The 22,626-nt window shown below is 34.1% G+C and overlaps 1 protein-coding gene across 1 annotated transcript in view; it reads left to right on the forward strand.

Annotated features, from left to right (window-relative positions):
• Positions 1 to 14,766: 14,766 nt before the first annotated feature.
• Positions 14,767 to 22,626, forward strand: part of LOC128546166 (IgGFc-binding protein-like) — a 67,790-nt gene continuing 59,930 nt past the window's right edge. Inside the window, exon 1 of the mRNA XM_053524793.1 lies at positions 14,767 to 15,115. Within this exon, the coding sequence (XP_053380768.1) occupies positions 14,767 to 15,115 (349 nt within the window). The remainder of the gene's footprint in view (positions 15,116 to 22,626) is intronic.

Consider the following 22,626-nt stretch of genomic DNA (forward strand, 5'->3'; position numbering starts at 1 on the left):
TTTTAAAAACTTTTTTATGTTTTAAGTGTCATTTCCGAACGTATGGATGATCAGATAAATGAAACATTGATAAGTAGAAAACGTTGTATGGTGGTTTTTTTTCACTGCTTTAGACATAGGCGTTGTAGAAGGAAGGTTTGGGCACCATCTTTAAAACACCATAATTTTTTTTTTTTTTTTTGTATAATGCATATATATTCCTTTAGTATTGATAAGACCATGTTGATAAAATCCTAAACTTCACTAGGAAGTCAGCATTTGGCTTTAGAAATATTCAAAACCATCAATGGTACAACTTACAACGGTCTCGAACCATAATAAAAATCTTATTCAAAAGTATCATTTTTTAGCCTAATTTGTCGTTAACTAAAACCTAGAGTAACGGACGATCACATTTTAAGTGTTAAAATATTTTAGAATTCAGCAGTTGGCGTTCACAAATTTCAAAATTGTCTGGGGAAGGATCCGGTACTCTCCCCTCCCATCCCGCTCCTCGCCCCTCACACACACTCTCCTAAAGGAATATTACAACACCTTCTAAAATTGACATGACCATTCTCAAATACATGAATAAAAATATGTAAATAACGATAATTACGACTTAAAACTCTAACATATTCCAGGGAAGGACCCCATATGTGGGATATGGCTCTCTCTCCTAAACTATCTACCAAGATGGCTCCCAACTTAGATAATGCTCCTACACCCACGATATGTAGGCCTATACACATATAATACACCACTTGATTCAGGGCACGCCCAATGCGTCTCCGAAAAACTAACAGGGATATATTTCTATAACCAAACATTCAGACCCCAAAACATCTCTAGCTCGACTTCGAATAGTCTAGCTATTCTACTCACCCTGGCGTCGGCGTCGGCGTCACACCTTGGTTAAAGTTTTGCATGCAAGTACATATGGCTATCATTTAACGGCATATAGCTTTGAAACTTATTTTTTCTTTTTCTAGGTAAATTACCAACCTCACTGGGTCAAGTCCCATAACTCTGGCATGTATTTTGAGCAAATTATGTCCCCTTTTGTACTTAGAAAATCCTGGTTAAAGTTTTACATGCAAGTTACTTCTCCAAAACTAATGCATATATTGAAGTGAAACTTCATAAGTGACTTCGGGGTTATAAAACTAGTTTATAGCATCAAGTCCTATAACTCTGACCTGCATTTTGGCCAAATTATGTCCCCTCTTGGACTTAAAAAATCCTGGTTAAAGTTTTGCTTGCAAGTACATACAGCTATTACTTAAAGGCATATAGATTTGAAACTTATTTTTTATTTTTTCAGATCAATTACCAACCTCACTGGGTCAAGTCCCATAACTCTGACATGTATTTTGGGCAAATTATGCCCCCTTTGGACTTAGAAAATCCTGGTTAAAGTTTTACATGCAAGTTACTATCTCCAAAACTAATGCAGATATTGAATTGAAACTTCACATGTGTCTTCAGGGTTATAAAACTAGTTGATAGCATCAAGTCCCATAACTCTGACATGCATTTTGGTCAAATTATGTCCCCTTTTGAACTTAAAACTTCTGGTTAAAGTTTTGCATTCAAGTTACTATCTCCAAAACTAATGCAGATACTGGATTGAAACTCTATAGATATTTTAGAATTTAGGGTAATATTTCCTGCTTCTGGGACAATAATTCGAATAGTCGCGAGCATTGGCTGTCTTACGGACAGCTCTTGTAGTATTTATTATAAGCTGAAATTCACGAGAGACCTGGTAACAGACCCGCTGTCAGAAGATATACATGTCTTAGTAGTACATGTTTTACTTATCGTAGAAAAAAAAACTACCTTATATTTTCTGTGTTTTACCTTAAAGCAATTATTATCAAAAATATTCTGTAGAACTTGTTTCAAAAATTGTTACTTTAATCAACGTCAGATTAGCTGTGCAGGTGTGTATATGATATCTATTCACGTGATTACCTATATACATGTATTAGGCACAGGCCTACGCAAAACATTCAAAGGAATAATTATTACATAATTTCAAAAGGGGGGGATTTTATCTCCAAATATACGTCAAAATGCACCAGAGCTATTCACCAATTCTCCGCCTCGGTAGCCTAGTGTTGGAGCACCAGCTTCAAGTGCCGGAAGTCTTGTGTTCGCTCCCTACCAATGACATAGCAAAGACATGAAAAATTATATTATATACGACAATGTTCAAAATTACGAGCTGTAATTTTGGTCAGACTGCTTCTTATTTGAGAAGGCCAAAATCCTGGCCTTAGAATTCTCAAATCTGATTTTCGAAGACAGAAACCTTGGCTCCAAGAAAAATCCCAACCCCCTCCCCAAGTCCCCGCGAAGTCTAGTTTTCCCTTACAATGCTGAAGTGGGTTGAATGGAGGACAGTCAAATTAAATACGTGTCTATTGATCAAGTTGGTCGTATTGCTTTCTTGAAAATTACAAATGTAAAAGATTGTACATTGTGTCAAATATATGTTCAGATTTGAATTTGACAGTCTTTCTAATGGGCCTTTATACCAGGTCCCTATGAGTGTTTTATACCTGTTTAAAATGTATAAATATACTTAATTAAAAAATACAAACAAAATTTCCCATAGCTTGAATCGCTCAAAATAAAAAACAAGAGAGCCATGATGCTTGCTTGAACAAATTTCTTTAGATCTACTAAAGCCTTATATATATCCAGCAAAAAGTTAAGGATGTTACTAAGAAGCAAATAATTTCATTACATTTGAACTTGAAAGAACAAAAGTCCTTAAGACAGGTAAATGAAGTATAAAAACTGGAACGTTGGTGGTGATGAGGGTGGGGGTTTACAACTTCACATGTTACAGTTTCATTAAGATATGGTCATAAATGTAGCCTCTAGAGTGTTCACTAGTGTTTCCTTTGATATGACCTGGTGACCTTGGTTTTGACCCCACATGATCCAGATTTAAAACTTGGCCTAAATCATCAAGTTTAACATTCTGACCAAGTTTCATAGGAATAGTGTCAATATTAACATTCTGATTAAGACACATTTATAAATGTGGCCTCTAGAGTGTTAACAAGCTTTTCCTTTGATTTGACCTGGTGACCTAGTTATTTACCCCAGATGACCCAGATTTGAACTTGACCTAAAGATCATCAAGATTAACATTCTGACCAAAATTCATTAAGATAGGTCATAAATATGGCTTCTAGAGTGTTAACTAGCTTTTCTTTTGATTTGACCTGGTGACCTAGTTTTCAACCCCCAGATGACTTAGATTTGAACTTGACCTAAAGATCATCAAGATTAACTTTCTGACCAAGTTTCATTGAGAGATGTTATATAGATGTGGCTTGTAGCGTGTTAACTAGCTTTTCCTTTGATTTGACCTGGTGACCTAGTTTTCATTTACTTCCGTTTATGAACAGACTCAATCAAACCGAGCCTGCAACATTTTCGTTTTTCTCGTGTTAAGCGATCTGTGGCGTTTCCACAACTTTTTTCTATTTTATGATCTTGATTACAAAACTAGCGCTTGTCTATCATGTCAGTTGCAAAATAATTACAATTACACGAGACAATAAGTTCTCGTATATTACTTAAAACACAATTACTTCAGTGACAATAGCGTCCCTTAAAACCATTCAAGTCGTAGAAAAATATTTACTACAGCTTTATGAGGAAAAAATACTCTGACAGATACAATGAAAGACAAGAGCTCGTAAAACACGAAATGCGCCCCCGCCTCCCCCCTCCCACCCCACGAACGTCCTTGATGCATCTCAATTACTGCACAAGGAACCGAAATTATGAGTACTGACCTCAAATTAATAAATATGGGTCATTTACCAGTCATAAGTGACCTCCATATCAATAATAATCTTAAACCAAATAATACTATTATTAATAAATAAAATCTAGTTATTTGGCACCGCCCGCTTAGCTCAGAAGGGAGAGCGTTGGTCTACGGATCGCGGGGTCGCGAGTTCGATCCTCGGGTGGGGCGTATGTTCTCCGTGACGATTTGATAAAAGATATTGTGTCTGAAATCATTCGTCCTCCACCTCTGATAATTCATGTGGGGAAGTTGGCAGTTACTTGCGGAGAACAGGTTTGTACTGGTGCAGAATCCAGGAACACCGGTAAGGTTAACTGCCCGCCGTTACATGACTGAAATACTGTTGAAAAACGGCGTTAAGCCCAAAACAAAGAAACAAACAAACAAGTTATTTTGCAAAAAGTTCTACTGTTTTTGGTCCGTGTGACCTTGACCTTTGGCAAACTGACCTCAAAATCAATAGGGGTCATCTCTTGGTCAAGATAAACCTCCCTATTTAGTTTTCCTAGGCACAAGTGTTCTCAAGTTATCGTCCGGAAACGATTTAACTGTTCTGTGTCACTATGACATTGACATTTGACCTACTGACCTCAGAATCAATAGATTATAGAGGTCATTTGCTTGTCATGATCAACCTCCTTACAACTTTCACGATCCTAGTGCTAAGTGTTTTCGAGTTATCATCCGGGAAAACGTTTAACTGTTCCGTGTCACTGTGACACTGACCTTTGACTTACTGACCTCAAAATCAATATGGGTCATTTGCTGGTCATGACCAACCTCTCTATAAACGTTCATGATCTTAGATACAAGCATTCTTGAGTTATCATCCGGAACCGTTTAACTGTTCCGGGCCACTGTGACCTTGACCTTTGAACTAATGACAAGAAACCGATTTTTCTACATACCAACCGGCACACCGACAGACAGACCGATATCTGCAAAACAATATATTCCTCCTTCTTCGAACATTACATTTTTTTCAAATGTAAGGAATAAGTTTTATTGTTTTATGAGTGGATCTAGACTTGAGAAAGCTTCCGGGCGGATCAAAATTAAGAGAAAAGGCGGAACATCCGGTAAGATATAATGAATAAAACAAGGCATTTTTGTACAATAAATTGTGTTATCAAAATGTTTTTGTTGTGGCAATACCATTTGTAATATTATGCTAATTCGATGTAGGTGTAGTCGGTGTTTTTTGGTTTTTTTTTTTTTTTTTTTTTGTTTTTGTTTGTTTTGTTTTGTTTTTTTTTTTTTTTTTTGATACACGCAAAAAGCACATGCATATTAAAATTCAAAACATCCGGTTTAACAATAGGGAAACTAACAGCGTTGTAAATTCTATAGTATAGAATATTACATAATCAAAGGGCAATAACTCAGTGGAAAACATAAGATAGTATGCACATCTAGCTTTCTATGAAGTATCGCAAAATTTCAGCCAGTGGTTGCTGAGGAATACGCCTAAGTTGTTGTGTTTGTAAACAACACGTGGACACACTATCTGAAATCATGAAATATTACCGTTAAATGACATATAGGGATTATTACTGTGTGAAGAAATGCTGCAAACAAGCTATATGACAAAATGAATTACAAAAACGTGACACTCACTTGTGCATTATATCCAGAAAACGCATTCACAACGTGTAAGTACGTTTATTGGTTCCATAACATAACTGTACGCCTAAAATAGGGTTTGATGAGGCAGATATAGTGCGAATAGAGCTGTAGGAATAACAAGCAAATAATTTACATTTCAACTTATATCTGGTAATATCGTTTACTGTTTTAAATATTGACGCAGAATCTATAAAAATTAAATTTTATATCTAGCTCCCGTATTTCTTAGAGCTTGACTTCAAGAAAAAAGCTTAGTTTAATATATATATTTGATAAAAAAGACACTGTGTCTGAACTAATTCATCCTCCACCTGTGATCCATATTGATAGTTACGTGCACAGAACAGATAGTACAGAATTCAGGAACACTGGTTAGGTTATCAGTCCGCCAAACTGTTGCATATATTTATATATATGCCAGTCAGACAGCAATCATATCTATTCTTTATATTTTAAGTCCACACACATGGCGGGCTTTTTATACTAAAATGGTATATTTTGGCGGTGTACATTCTGGAATTTAATCGCTTACCTTAAAATTGATAATACAAATGGTAAAAATTATTGGTAAATTTAATGTTATCAATTCGTATACAATTTTAAGGCCTTTAATTTTATTGTCATTTGTACTTGGGTTTTTCCTAAAATACAGTTGGTTTTGGAAATTCTGTTATCTACCTTCAAAGGTATACTAGACTCATATTATTTGAGTCTCAACAAATATATATTCTCAATTCGAAAAATAACCCCGTTAGTGCAAAATATATGTACACAATTAATCTAAAACCAACCATTTTGAGCGTACATTAAGTTTATCCAACTTATGTGCATTCATACACCATATTTTTGGCGATGCGGCTGCTAAATGCATCTATTATTAATAAAATAAAGTCACACGCTTCCAGTTAAGTATAACATTTTGTAAAATATAAAAAGCAAAGATAACTAGACCAAAATAGATCTAACATTATGATTGATTTTTTGTAAACATTTCGTTGACTAGAAAGCGAAATTTATCAGTTTACACTCTATAATTTTTATATACGACATAGTTTTTCCTTGTAGAAACAGCATTTCACAGCTGAAACATTTGTCCACTCGATGCACAGTTTTAATAACCGCAATAATGTTGAAATAACATAATTGTTTTAAAAAATACTGACCTTGTATCTTGTTTATAATACTGATGTCAGCCATTTTATGTTTCGAAACCTTTTGCTCTCGCTTAAAATTTAAACGAACCTAAATACGTTCGACCCCTGACAAAATAACAGCAATTGAAGCTTTATCACGGATCGACATTCAATACTAGATCGATATTCGACTTTTCGACCATCACACAGGCTGATAGTTCAAGACAAGGTCGAAACTCGACTTTTGGTAATAATAAATTTGATCAATGTTCCGGGTCTAAATTAAAAGCTATTTTGAAATTAGACTTTTTGAAAATTTAAATTTAGGTCTTCGGGGTAGCTTGGAATCTATATTTGACATATTATGAAGTTGAGCTGGCATGAGATTCAAAGGCTAGATAGAAAACTGAATTTAGATCTTTAATGACAGTTTCGTGATTAACGATTTGATAATAAATGTGCAACCACTGTTATTTGATTATACATAAAACTATTAAAAAAGTATAGATCATTATTACGATTATTGAACAAGCCTCGTTTATAGTGTTAAATTCTTCATATGAGGAAGCAGTCCTCCTGGTGTACGAAAGGTCGTTGGTTCTACCCAGCAGCCCGCCCGTGCACTTGGAGTCTTCCTCCATCACCTAAAGGTGGAAAATGTCTTGTGATTGTGTCGTGTGACTCTAAACACCACCAGAAATTTAGATCGTGTTTGTTCTTCGGAAAGTACATGAGTACAAAGCTTTAGTAACTAGTTAATCTCCGAAATCTTTGATTTCTTTAAATACAAATACTGAACTACATCAAGGACAAGGAAAGAGGAATATTTATGAGACAAAGACCAATTCCTTTACTAATGTTTTCTGAATGTTTCATGAATTTCTGAAATAAGATATGTTGAAACTAATCTACGTCGAAATACGTATATAGTTTCTCAAAGTCGAAATTATCTCAATTGTTTTAATTATATGTCGTTAAAAGGACTGTGATGTCAGACACATCTATTTAGTTTTTTAAAAAATCAAGGTATGACCGACTTAAGCATTAGATATACTAGGGACCTGCAAACAGTTCTGTCATTGGGTTCGGATTTCTTAAGTGCTACATTTTATCAAAATTATTTTTATTACAAATCTTCAAAGTAGTTCCCCTTTACCGAAACACATTTTGTAACCTTTTTACCCAATCGCGAAAAGCAGATAAATAGTCTTCTTTTGGTATCTGTTTGAGACATGGATAAATGGCGCTGCAAAGAGAACTTCTGGACTTACATTTCTTTCCAGAAAGCATTTTCTTAAGCATTGGGAAAAAAAAAGAAAGTCACAGGGACTCAAGTCAGGTGAATAAGATGGATGGTTTATAACTTCCTCCTTTTCAGAAGCCAAAAAAGACCCTCGTATCTTTAATATACTTCAGTTTGTTTTGTTTTTTTTTTGTTTTGTTTTTGTTTTTTTTTTTTTTCCGGTTCCGGTCAAGAGGGTGGTCAGACATTTTAGACAGTGGTGAAATTTTATCAAAATATTCAAAATACTGGATTAAAATGGTTTAAAATGAGTGTACAAATTGATTTAAACATTCCCTCTGGAGACATTTCATATAATAAAGACAGTATGGTAAGCGTTTTGCCGGACATTTCTACACAAAATTCATTTGAAGCATTGGACGTATCAAAAAATGGCGACGATGTCTTCTCCATGGGCCTTAGCGTGACGGCGATTCAGAATGGGAAAAGGTTGGAAATTCTAAAAAGCGTAATAGAATAAGCTCTGGTGGTAGGAGTGGCCAAAACGATTTTGAAAATTATGATAAACTTTCGGTCTCAAATAAACTTTCTGAACTGTATTCTGAAATGCATGAAATCAATCATAAAGTTGATAAATGTTTTGAGTTGCAAAATCAAGTACATTATCTACACAAACAAGTTTCGGGTCACGAGCAGCGAATGACCTTGCTTGAATATAAATCCATAGATATGGAGGCCCGCAACAGGAGAAATAACCTTATATTTGGGGGCATTTCTGAGCAACAAGGCGAGAATTGTTCCGATCAGATTGCCAATTTCTTAAGGTACTTCCGCCATCTTGAATTTAGAGTGACCTTCATTTGAAGTGTGAAAATATAGTGAACAAAAGCTTTCAAGTGCAGCTGTTCCAGAATACAAAAACAGCTCAGTTTTCAAGATCTGAACTAAAAGTAGCTGTATAAAAAGTATAACTAAAATTTGTAAATAAACAAAGAAGATATTTTACCTGTATTTTTCCAAATTTTTGGTTAGATTTATAAATCCTTTCAAAATACTTTATTAAAAATTCATGAATGGCAAAAGTTAGTTCAAAGTTTCAATTAGTGCATAGGAGAATTGTCTTACTGAATAGAACTAAACTTATTACAAAATCTGTTTTCAAACCTGACCACCTCATGTATTAAAACTAAAATAAATCTGTACATATTGCTATTTTCAGCATACATAAAAGTAGTGCAATGTGGGACAATGATTTTTATACGTATGGTGTACCAAACTGCCTAAAATTGTAAGACAAGTCTCAGACTTAATGTGAACAAGATTTGGCAACGATCCGAAATTCTTTTCAAGGATTGTCAAGTATACGTGGTATAAGAAAGGTTTCATTTATTATACATGTGATAGTGGAATTTATGTACTTACGCGCTGCTTATCTCACGGAAAATTTGGTGGAAATGGAATTTTCGGCACTTCCTCCGGTAACTACCGAAATTACTTAACGTAACTTTCTCACTCATACGTGATTGTATATTTATAAATTATAAAAACAATCGAAATATTTGCTTTATCACGATATATGCAAATATTTTTAGACAATCTTGAAACATTAGGCCACAATATTTCCGCATACTGGTCCGGGACAAGTTCGATGTGTATAGTGATTCTTTATTAGATGTTTCATGCGTCGTAAACTAACCAATTTTGATCTATCGACTTTTTAAACAATATGAGAATAATGCAGCATGTTTTTGAAAACACAGTGAGAATAAATCGCAGAAAAAATGTACAGCCAAATATGTTAGGAGGTAATACAATTTGTAAACAGTTGTAGATAACTACGAAACATTTTACAAAATGCAATCAGTTGAACTTCTCGCGCGAAAAACTGATTATTAAAATCAGCAATATCTCAAAAGTAACTTTTCTGCATCTTGGTTCTTCGTTAAACAATGATATTTTTTTCACATTTTCATAGATTTAAACTGATAATAAATGTGCATTGAAATTCCGGCATAGAAATGGACATTGACTTTACATTACTGCGGTGTTGACAGCAGAAACAGCAGTCCAGTACTAAGACTGTCTACGAAACCAAGGATAACGAGTTCTTTATCTGAAAATTACGAACATTGGGATCAGTGTCCCCATACACATTTAACCCTTTGACATGTATTTGCAGAATATATTCTAAATATTTGTTTTCTCAGAAACTATATTCCAAGTGATTGCAAAGTATTTGCATCAGACTTTTGCAAACAGTCTGCAAAACGTATCATACTGAAGCAAAGGGTTTGCAAATAAACACTTAGATGAATTATAGACTGCACAGGTTTTGCAAACAAATACTTTATTAAATTAGAAGACAGCAAAGCATCTGCAAACAAACACTTAGCTCATTTAGTTAGCAAAGGTATTGCAAATAAACACTTTGTACACAAATGAAAGAGCAAAGCATTTGCAAATAGTTAACATAGATGAATTTGCTTTCCTGGTTACTAAGGCTCTAGGTACAGGAAATAATTAACCATTCTGTTTTCTGATTGGTCTATATCAAATCTGGTGGACCTGATGTTCATTTTTTAACAAATTGTTTGACGCTGGGTATTTTCCTGAAGCGTGGACTGAAGGTTTTGTAGTACCTTTACATAAAAAAGGTGACATTGATACAGCTAGTAATTACAGAGGTATAACATTACTAAGTACAATTGGTAAATTATTTACAAAGGTTATAAATAACAGATTGAATACTTGGGCTGAATATTATCATGTGTATATTGAAGCACAGGCAGGTTTTAGACAAAATATGGGAACTATCGATAATATTTTTGTGTTGCATGGCCTTATAAATCATTTATTGAATAATAATAAAAGAATGTATGCGGTGTTTGTAGACTTTACCAAAGCTTTTGATTTTTTAGTGAGAGATATTATTTGGTATAAACTCATAAAAATAGGTATTAGAGGTAAAATGCTTGATATTGTTAAATCTATATATTGCAATGTAAGATCAAGAGTAAAGTACAATAATAATATAAGCAATGAAGATTTTTCATGTTTGCTAGGGTAAGACAGGGTGAATCGCTATCTCCTTTTTTATTTTCGATTTATCTGAATGATATTGAAGAACACTTTATGATACACGGGTTTAATGGAATAGATACTGGAATGTTAAAAATGTTTCTACTTTTATATGCTGATGATATAGTTATTATGGCAGAATCGGAAGAAGAACTAAGAAAGGGTTTATTTTTGTTAGAAGATTATTGTGATAGATGGAAACTAAGTGTAAATTCAACAAAGACAAAAATTATGATATTTAAGAAAGGTGGACAGTTAAAAAATGATCTACAATTTTTGTTTAAAGGTCAGGTTTTAGATATTGTCAATAATTTTACATATTTAGGAATAGTTTTTACCACTGGTGGCTCATTTAAAATGACATATGATACATTAGCAGGACAGGCTACAAAGGCAATGTATAAACTGAAATCAGCTCTTGTTAAGTACCCAGGTATGCCAATAAAAAGTCAGTTGGAATTATTTGATAAGCTAATTTTACCTATTTTAAACTATGGGTCAGAAATTTGGGGGTTAAACGAATCTATGGTGCTAGAAAGGGTACATTTAAGCTTTTGTAAAAGATTACTTGGCGTCAAAATCCAAACACAAAATAACTTTATATATGGTGAGCTAGGTAGGACATCGCTGCTAACAAGAAGAGCTATGGGTGTTATTAAATATTGGTTGAAAATTATACAAATGAAGAATGAAAAATATGTAAAGGCTGTTTATGATTTGATGTGCAGACAATTAGAAGTAAAACCTAATAGTTACTCATGGGCAAAATCTGTGAAAAATCTGTTACAATCCCTTGGCTTTTATGATGTGTGGTTATTTCAGGAAGTTGGTGATAATGATACATTTATATCTGTACTAAAAACTAGATTAACTGATGTATTTATTCAAAACTGGAGGGCGGATATTAATGATTCAACAAGAGCAAAAAGTTACGCTTTGTTTTCAAGTTTCAAGCTTCAACCATATTTAAAGTTAGTAAATATAAGTAAGTTTAGAAATGCACTTTGTCGATTACGAGTTTCATCTCACAGACTAGAAATTGAAACAGGCAGATGGCATAAACCAGTTCCAATCCCTTATAATGAAAGAAAATGTCACTATTGTAATAGCTTAGAAGATGAATTTCATTTTATTTTAGAATGCTCACTTTATAATGATTTGAGAAAAAAATATATCAAGAAATATTACTGGTCAAGACCAAATATACCAAGATTTATTGAATTAATGACTGCAGAAAATGTTAATATTAATAAGAACTTAGCGATGTATGTACATAAAGCTTTTGACATTAGAAATCAATATTGTTATTATTTTAATTGATAGAAAACCTCTCTTTCCTCACGCTGTATACATGATACATAATATATGAATTATTATGTATATGATATAATATTACAGTTCCTAATATTGATGTGCTACTGATATTTACATCATATTCAATTAACTGATACTTGACAATGTAACTATTTGTAAATATATATTTATGTTTGCATGTATGCTCAGGGACCTATGGTCCAATGCATGAATGAATAAACTCTAAAAAAAAAAAAAAAAAAAAAACTCTATATTCAAATGGAAGGATTTTTGAAAATATTGTGAGGAAATGTTTACACATCAGTTAGTAGAAATATTTTGGTGATGCAAACTTGTGTTTAACAGATTATTATATTCTAATTATTTTTTCTGGATATAAACTTTGTTGAATAAGGATAATGCAATACCATGTTGTTAAGCAAACCAGAGAATATTGCAGCATGTGGAAAGGTAATGTTAATCAATGATAGTTATATTAAAAACACTTTTTACTGAAGCAATTGTTGAAAATTACATTATTACATGATTTTAGTTATTGTTACTGAATGATCACTACAATGATTGACTTTTAATAGTTATTTAAACTGCAAATGGTTTTGTGAACATTTGTTTTTCAGATATTAAACAGGTCCTTTTCTTTGAACCTCAGAAATTAATTTTTTGCTATTTGTTATGTATTTGCGAATACTTTGCATATTATTTGCATGCAAGTTGCAAATACTTTGCTATCACTTTGCGATTACTTTGCTATCACTTTGCGATTTATTTGCCGAAGTTTCAGCTGCGAATTGTAAATTGTTTGCGAAGTATTTGCATTCTGTGTGCGTAGTGTATACTTGCAAAAGCTTTGCAGAATAGTTGCACGTTTCGTTCCATTTCTACTCGTCTGTGGAATATATTCAGCAATCATGTGCTGCAACTGTTCTGCAAAGGTTATGGCAAATATTTGGCAAAGATAAAAAGTATATTCTGCAAAGGCCCTGTTTTTGCATGCAGTATACACATGAAAATGATAGACTTGCTATTTGCCGAGTGCACACTTGTTCTCTATCGTCGTTAATATAAAGTAGACTAGTAAATATTCGTACACATACATAATCTCATAAGCACTTCTTTAATGTATGTTCTCTGAAATAAAAAATAACTGGCTCAACTGAGACACCATACTTTAAAGTAAATTCAGTTTATTTACCACGAGGTTCAAAATGCACGGGAGTCTCGTGATAATACATGCCTTTAATTTCACATGGTTGAAGTGTAAACAAATAGTTAAATTTGCTTTGTTTTATTTCTCACGGAAAAGATCGGACGGTTTTTTATATTGGAATAATTATAGAACATCTATGCATTTAAAGTTGAAAGTTGATTGTTTTCTACAGGACGTAAAACTGAAACAATTAAGCACTTTTACTTTTTCAGCAATGTTCCTCAGGTGAACTTTGACATTGTTTTCGAAGAGAAATCAGTTTTGTGTCATCTTGAAATGCGTTGTTTGGCTGAAACGTATAGTTCCCGGAAAATATCTAAAATGGTTTATTTTGGGGATTTTTGTTTTATTTATAAATTCAACACAATGTGTAATATTTCCAGTTTTTGAAACTGATTGAAATTCAACTTTATTTTACAAAAAGTTTCGATCTTTCAGTAATATTTTGTCAGCGGATGCATACAAATTTTAAGTGAAACGGCTTTCTTGTCCAAGGGAGGTGTGTAAAGCGAAAAACTATCATTACACATTGCGTTTATTCTTCAAATGTGAAGGATCGGTAACAGAATAAGGAGATCGGACAGTGAAAAACTATACTAAATGGATATCTCTAACCATGAATAAGGAGACATACATATTTCAGTAAGGAATCTCAGGTAAAAGAACAATCATATATTTTATTCCTTGAAAAAAACATGGCGGCGAAATATTTTAGAAAAACTGTGCACGTGTTTTGCGCATTAGAATGTTTAATGACATTTTCTTGAAAAAGTAACGCTCGTATGCACTATTTTGGCATTTCTTTGATTTGAAAATAAATGTTTTATAACAATTTAGGTTGCATACGATACCGAAATTTTGCACCAAAAATGTTCACTCATTTTCTTCCAAAGCACTGTGGAGATAGGGTTCAGCGTAGCTTTCATGCTCGCAAGTTTACCTACAGATATATATTTTCAATTTTTATCATATATGTTTTGTATCCTTGCATTTCGAAAGCTGTTTCAAGGGTTCTGATTTTTCACATGGATTTCTAATTTCAATTTGCGGAAATACCTTAAAAGAAGAGCTTGGCATCACGCCGTGTCCAGCAATTCCAAGAGCGCATAGATTAGGGAGATTTAAAAGAGGCTCCACCCGACCGATAATCGTGTATTTTCTTGATTCGCGGGACACTGAATTTGTTATTTCAAATGCAAACAAGTTGAAGGGAACAAACTTCCATATTAATCGTGACTTTCCTCCCGAAATAGAAATTGCAAGGCGCAAGTTGTGGCCTAAGTTTAAAGAACTGAGAGGTGCATTTCCAGGAAGTCGTGTGAGTATCATATACCCCGCAAAACTCGTAATGGATGGTAAACTGGTAGCGGACATGTTCCCCAACTGGTACCTCGCTATGCAGCAAAATAGAGTAGTAATTGATAAACCCACATTTACCAGTTTTGATCCATGGTCATCACGTGAATATCGTGCGCGCAAGGATACAATACCAGTGCGTGACCAGTCGAGTAGTGCATCTACAGAGCGTAGCGCATCGAGGTCTCCGGGAGCACGTGGACCATCAAGGCGGCCAGAATCGCGCTCACCCAAACGACGAGGTCCGAGGAACCATGCGCCAGTACGTACTAGTGCCAGTGATAGTAATAGGAATCCACCGTTTAAGCGTCCGTGGAACAATCAGCCAAATGTGAACTCAAGTAAAAGCCATGGAAATACATCCCCCCAAAATTACAGAAAATAGGCCAATCGGGGGTCAGACAATGATAAACTAAGAAATATAAACAGTCTCAAATTTGGTTGTCTTAACGTTAGTGGACTTTAAAAAAGGTTAAACTATCCAGATTTTACTGTTATGTGAATTCGTTTGACATTTTCTGTGTATCAGGAACTCATATTGATAGTACGGACATTGTCGATATAGATAATTTTGTTTTTTTGTCTAAACATAGAAAGCAGAAATATTTTAGGAAATCTGGTGGTATTGGTGTTTATGTTCGTAGCGATCTTGCACCTTATACAAAAATTTTAGAAAGCAGCTCTGAATATATATTGTGGGTGTGCATTGACAAGCACTTAACAAATTTGAATGAGGATTTGATTTTCGGTTCTATTTACCTACCCCCTGAAAATTCTAGGTTTTTCAGTCCTGATGATTTGAATGACTTTGAAAACGAAATTACTAAAGTATGCAGTGAGTATAAATTTGTTCAGCTGGCCGGGGACACAAATTCAAGGGTAGCTAAAATGAAAGATTTTGTACCGTCAGATAATTTTTTGAATGAGCATTTCGACATTGATGGGGAAACTCAGGAATTTTTTGACAAATTTACTGTACTTGAAAACTTATCAGTACCATTGGACCGATGTACATGTGATCTCAGAACAAATACACACGGCTTTCGATTAATTGAAATTTGTCGGAACAATAACTTATTTATCCTAAACGGCAGACTTTTTAGTGATAAGGGTCGTGGAAAATTCACATTTCGAAATCGATCGGTGATTGATTACGTCATTTCAACTGCGGACTGCTTCCAGTATTTTAGCAATTTTGAAGTATCAGAAACAGATTGTCTGTTTTATGATGGCCATAGCGCCCTCGCGTGGGAAATAAAATGCGCATAAAATACTATTCTGCAAGAGCAATGTTCTTATTCAAATAGCTCTAGACCAGTATGGTACAACAGTTTAAAAGAGAATTTTGTAAATAACATTGATAGAAATCACTTAGATTTATTAAATCAGGAATTACAAACCGCTCCGCATACACAACAAAGTATCGAACATATAACCGATAGACTTAAAGCTATATTCCATGAATCAGCCCATATTACTTTTCCATGCAAAAACAAAAAAGTTCGGTTCAAAAACGATGCTACAAATAAGTCATGGTTTGGTCCAAAATGCCACAAAGCGAGAAAGAATTATCACGAGGCTAGGGATAACTATTACTTGAATAAAAACGACAATAACAAGATACGTTTACGTGATGCTAGCAAACTCTATAAAAGAACAATGGATTTTTACATAAAACGAGAAAAAAAAACGGCTAATTCGGCGAGACTGAGAAACTTAAGCGAAAAAAATCCAAAAAAGTACTGGAAATTCTTAAATAGTCTAAAGCCACGTTCGATGCAAAACCAATCACCTAGTATCGAGGAGTTTTATGAACATTTTAAATCAATTAACACAAATACGATTGTCGACGAAAATAATTTGGATATTAATATTACCATTTCAGAAGAGTCTAATTTGTATCTAAATTCTCCTATAACAGAGTACGAAATTCATAAGTGTATTAGAAATCTTAACAATGGTAAAGCGTCAAGTCCAGTGGATAGTATTACTAATGAATACATAAAAAGTTCACAAGATCTTTTCATTCCAGTTTATACGAAATTGTTTAATTGCGTCTTAGATTCAGGTTTTATACCAAGCTCGTAGTTAGAAGGCACTATTATTCCAGTTTTTAAAAATAAGGGTGACTCTAAACTTCCAAGTAATTATAGGCCAATAACAATTTTAAGCTGCTCAGGAAAACTCTTTACCTCTGTTCTGAATCAAAGGTTAACATCTTACCTAGAACAAAATAATATTTTGGATGAAAACCAGGCTGGCTTCCGAAGGGGTTACTCCACGTCAGACCATCTGTTTGCCTTAAGTACCATAATCGAAATTCTTAGGAAGAAAAAACAAAAACTTTTTTGTGCCTTTGTGGATTTTTCGCAGGCCTTTGATAAGGTCTGGAGGGTTGGATTGTGGCATAAGCTTCTCCAGAACTCTGTAAATGGCAAGTTTTTTAGAGTCGTCAATAACATGTATATGAATATCAAATCATGTGTGGCTCATAATGGTGCTGTCTCGGCACCATTCATTTCTGAAATTGGCGTTCGACAAGGAGAAAATTTATCTCCGGCACTATTTTCTATTTATTTGAATGATTTGCAATCATATTTAATGAATAACGGCACTGTTGGAGTAGAATTACATGACTCACAAGATTTTACACTATGGCTTAAGCTGCTAGTTCTACTCTACGCAGATGACACCGTTTTATTATCTAATACACCCACGGACTTACAAAAATGCTTAGATTGCTTCAATACATACTGTAATACTTGGCACTTACAAGTTAACTTAAACAAAACGAAAGTAGTAGTCTTTGGAGCACGTCAACTTAGAAATTTTAACTTTAAGCTAGGTAATAATGATATAGAGATAACAGATAACTATCATTATCTAGGAGTAACTTTTTCAAGCAGTGGTTCTTTCTTAAAAGCCAGAAAACATGTCGTCGCACAGGCTAATTAAGCAATGTATCTATTATTCACAAAGTGTAATAATACAGATCTACCTATCGATTTAGTTATAAAGTTGTTTGATCACACAGTTCTCCCTATACTTACCTATAGATCGGAAATATTTGGTTATGAAAATTTAGATCTTTTGGAAAAAGTACATAACGAGTTTCTGCGAAAAATTACGAAGGCGCGAAAATCAACCTCCTTGTACATGCTGATGGGCGAACTCGGGAGATATCCTATTTCCGTAATAGTTAAAACGCGTATGATTTCGTTTTGGAATCGTTTAATTACTGGAAAAGTTTCAAAATTATCTTTTCAATTGTATCAATATATGATAAAAGAACCAAATAGAGATTTTAAATGGGCATCTCATGTTAAAAGCATCATAAACTCAGTCGGTAGACCAGACCTATGGCAGAATCAGGATAGCATAATTAGTAAATCAATCCATAAACAAGTAAAACAAACGCTGATTGATCAATACAAACAGACCTGGTTTGCACAGCTTCTCTAATCTAATAAAGGTAGAACTTATAATAGTTTTAAAGACACCCATGCTTTCGAGAATTACTTTAAGATATTAGATAACAACGATTCTCTAATCTTGTTTAAATACAGAACGGCCAACTTCAAACTCCCGGTTGAACGTCTGCGTTACGAAGCGATTCCATACGAGAACAGAAAATGTGATCTCTGTAGTGGAAATCAAGTCGGTTCTGAGTCACATTATTTGCTCCAATGTGATTTTTTCTCTCATCGGAGAGAACAATTTTTAACTGCGTCAGAACTAAGTGGTACACCACATCTAACTTTGAAGCTGTGTTTAGCATCTGAGAATACAATTACACTCAAACACTTGTGTAAATTCTTAAAAATAATTATGGAAAAATTCAACTAATTGTATCACTTATACCACTATAAATGTGTAAATTCTATCATCTTACTTTGTATAGCACTAATACCACTATATATGTACTTGAAATTTTTGTCGCTAGACAATCACAGCGGTAACTTGACCTTATTAACTCGGAAGATATTTGTTCTTTCTTCCTTTCCATAATTATATCTATTATAGAGAAAGTTTCTTTTTTTACCCAGATTTTGCAAGTAATAATAACTTTCTCGTGCTAGGAATTAGTCCTATTTTCAGCCTGTGTACTATTATGAAACCTACTTGATGATAAATAAATTTTACACAATCTACATCAATGAAACTATTTTAAGAAATTTGTGTGTACTACGATATTTTATGAATGGAGCGTGTTTATTTTGTGCAAGCGCCGCTTATACAATGTTTATATAGCGGTTTATTTTTAGAATGACTGTTGCTAAATTAATAAAGGAACTATTTTCGAGTTATAAGGTCAAAACCAAAGAGCGTAGCTGAGATTCACTATCTGTAATAGCTGTCTCTCCCCCTTGTACCATATACAGTCAGTACTTAGTAATTAACTCTCCGGTTTGTTATAGTATACAGTATATATGTAGCAATAACATTTTTCTTTTTAGTCACTCTCTTGTACTGGAAAATTTCAATGTTGAACTTGCAAATGTTTCTTTGTTATACCCCATGTTGTATTCTGTGTGATACCTGGGTGAAAATAAAGATATGTTCTGTTCTGTTCTGTTCAGTTTAGATGTTAAAATATTTTCATACGAACGAAGAACCACTTTATTTTGTTCGCTTTGTCGTTTTTCAACAGTTTGTGTTTGTTTGTTTTTTATTTGTTTGTTTGTTTTACTTTATTTTGTTCGCTTTGTCATTTTTCAATAGTTTGTGTTTGTTTGTTTGTTTTGTGTGTTACGCCGTTTTTCAACAGTATTTCAGTCATGTAACGGCGGACAGTTAACCTAACCAGCGTTCCTGGATTCTGTACCAGTACAAACCTGTTCTCCGCAAGTAACTGCCAACTTCCTCACATGAATCAGAGGTGGAGGACGAATATCAGACACAATGTCTTTTATCAAATCGTCACGGAGATCGAACTCACGACCCCGCGATCCGTAGACCAACGCTCTACCTACTGAGCTAAGCAGGCGGGCTTTTCAACAATTGGCTTACAACAACAACAACAACAACAAATACTTTTATTTTCAGTCAGGTTAAAACATGGTAACAACATGACAATAAAGCAAAATGTTTTAACAATATGTTAGTTTAGAACCGTAGAAAAAATGTTTCCCTGGGGACAGTAAACATACAAAATGTATTTGAAAAATATAAAACTATTCAGTTTTTGAGAACTTGAAGTAGATAATTTTTAAGTACATTTACACATAATTTTCATATAAAATGACAGTCAGTAGTTAGTAAGTAATTCACACAATAATAATATTAGTATGCCCTGTTACAAACATTCGATATACAACTGCACACCCTATAAACGACTGTAGCCCCCTCTTCCTCTTGCGAGTGATCAAAACAATAAACTGACAGCTAAAAGTTAAAAAATAACATTTTAAAGTGACTGATTTGCTTTGAAGGTATGTATATTTACATTTCATTGGAAGCTGAACATGATTTGTTTCTGTATATAATGTGTTAGTCTGATGACAGGTAGAATTATAGCAAAAACTCGATTGATCACCGATTTTGTCCAGAATTGTAAATTGTCGGCGTCAAAAGTACTTATTTTCTTGCTTGAAGAATGACCTACCTGTAAATGTCACTGTTTCATGGATAAAGAAACAATACTAGTTTGGTAAAATTAAATCAAGTCATTGATAAATTCTCCAATTTGTTTATAACCGTCAATGAAAGAAGATTCGGTGTTATTTCCTGATTGTATGCATGCTTGCTTAAATACTGTACAAGTCCTTGCGAGTTTCGTAAAAAGACTGTATGCCTGTTTGTGAGTGACTTCTTTATAAAATATCGGCGTTTCCTATGCTCCTGTAGTACTTCTTCATAATTATAACCCGCAAACAAAGTTTGAAGGAGGGTGGAATATAGCAGTCAACATGCGGTTTGTCTGTTCGGTCTGTTTGTATGTGTCCTCATATATTTGATTGTGCAATTACTTCAATGCTATTACACCTACCTCTCTCAAAGATTACGTACAAACATCGGAAATATGTACTTAATGTCCATTTTATTATTTTCCTTTTTCTTTTTAAAGTAACACTTAAAGGTGAAACATGGTCTGCTTTTTTTTGTGTCAGTGCCGTAACTTCTTTATGCATTAGGGGATTTTGAAATAACTTGGCACAAATGTTCACCATCATGAGACCATAATTAGACGATGTATCGCATACAGTTCTATACTTTCCAGAATTTCAAACCATTGAAACCAGTATATAATCGCAACTGCAGTTAATAAGGTGTGAAAATATGAACAGTGAATGGGGTGATTTGGAGTGAAACGGCGCCAGACTGAATCCACTAATTCTTTGTGGATCGCTTTCTTGACAGCGTCGCAGGGTAAACATCATTATTTTAGTTTTGTCTTTGTCATAAACACACGAACTTTAACACGAAACTTGTCTAATTTTACTGAAATACATTCTGCGAATGAAATAAGTTCCATTTTACAAGCAGAAGCGCCATTAGAGGGAAAAATGAGGGTTTATTCCCTCACCTGAGCAAGAAGTGCTCAAGGTGAGCTTTTGTGATCACCCTGTGTCCGTCGTCCGTCGTCCGTCGTCCTCGTCCATCGTCAACAATTTGACTCTTAACACTGAGAGGTCACACTATTGGTCCAATCTTAATGAAAATTGGTCATAATGTTACCATCAATAGAATCTTGGACGAGTTTAATATTGGGTCATCTGGGCTCAAAAACTAGGTCACCAGGTCAAATCCGACAGATTGCCTGACGTATTATCACTATCAAATGTAAATTATTTCTAACCTGAGAAATAGCAGTAAATCTTGACAGGTAGTAATCACGACGGCTGTACTACTCGCGCACGGTATTTGATAACATGTTTATGTTATTATTGAGGAAGGGGGAATTGGGACAAAATAGTTGTACTACTTTTAATCATGTTGACTGGTTTACCATGAAGTAACTCTGGATTACTAGTAGGACTTAATCGACTTTTCCGGTAATGTTTTCGTTATCCTTTCCTATTTAAACGTTTATTCGCAGGATACTTGCGGGTGAAATACAAAAATGTAGTTTTTGTTAAAAATCAGAGGATCATTTTTTTGCAGACGGACAGGCCGACGGGGGTCAACCTATAGTCCCCTCCTGTCTCATCTCATATTTATTTTAAAATCGTTAGGTAACCGTGATTTCCGTAGGGAATCGACGGTTAATTTCTTGCATAAAATAGTAGGGATCCTGTTTATACTTTCAGTTTCTAATTCGTATTTTATGATAGTATATGTTGTGACAAGATGGACCTACCGGGGACAATAACTATCAGAACAAATCAACACCCATTACAATATTTACAAATTTATTTACAGAAAATGATTATTTACAATGAATAAATGAAAAGTGAAAACAAAATCTTATTATAAGAAAAAAAGAAAAACATCTGAGCTCAGTAACTCTTTTATGAAGTTCTAACACTGACTGTTCGTTGACACAGATATTTCCGTTAACTTTGAACTTTAATTAGCACAAAAATACAACATATCTTCAAGTAAAGTCCCTTTAAACCGTGAATACGTTGACTTTGTTTTGGCCCCCTATGATGGTAGGTGATTGCATCCCTGAGCTGACTTCAGTGGATCACAAAAATCATCGTCTTTGCGGTTTACGACACAACCATGGGACAAAAGCTCTGCGCTGGGAAAATCACATCTAGGCGAGTGAAGACAAATGAACCTCGGGTATTGTACTTCCGGGTCGTGACAGCATCACCAGGTAAAAGTCGTCTGGTGGAAGAAGCTAAAATATATAACATATGGTAAGCACCATAGCAAAACAAATAAGTAAGGGCATAAAACTGCT

The sequence above is a fragment of the Mercenaria mercenaria genome, chromosome 2 (genome assembly GCF_021730395.1).
Source record: "Mercenaria mercenaria strain notata chromosome 2, MADL_Memer_1, whole genome shotgun sequence".
Classification (NCBI taxonomy): Eukaryota; Metazoa; Mollusca; class Bivalvia; order Venerida; family Veneridae; genus Mercenaria; species Mercenaria mercenaria.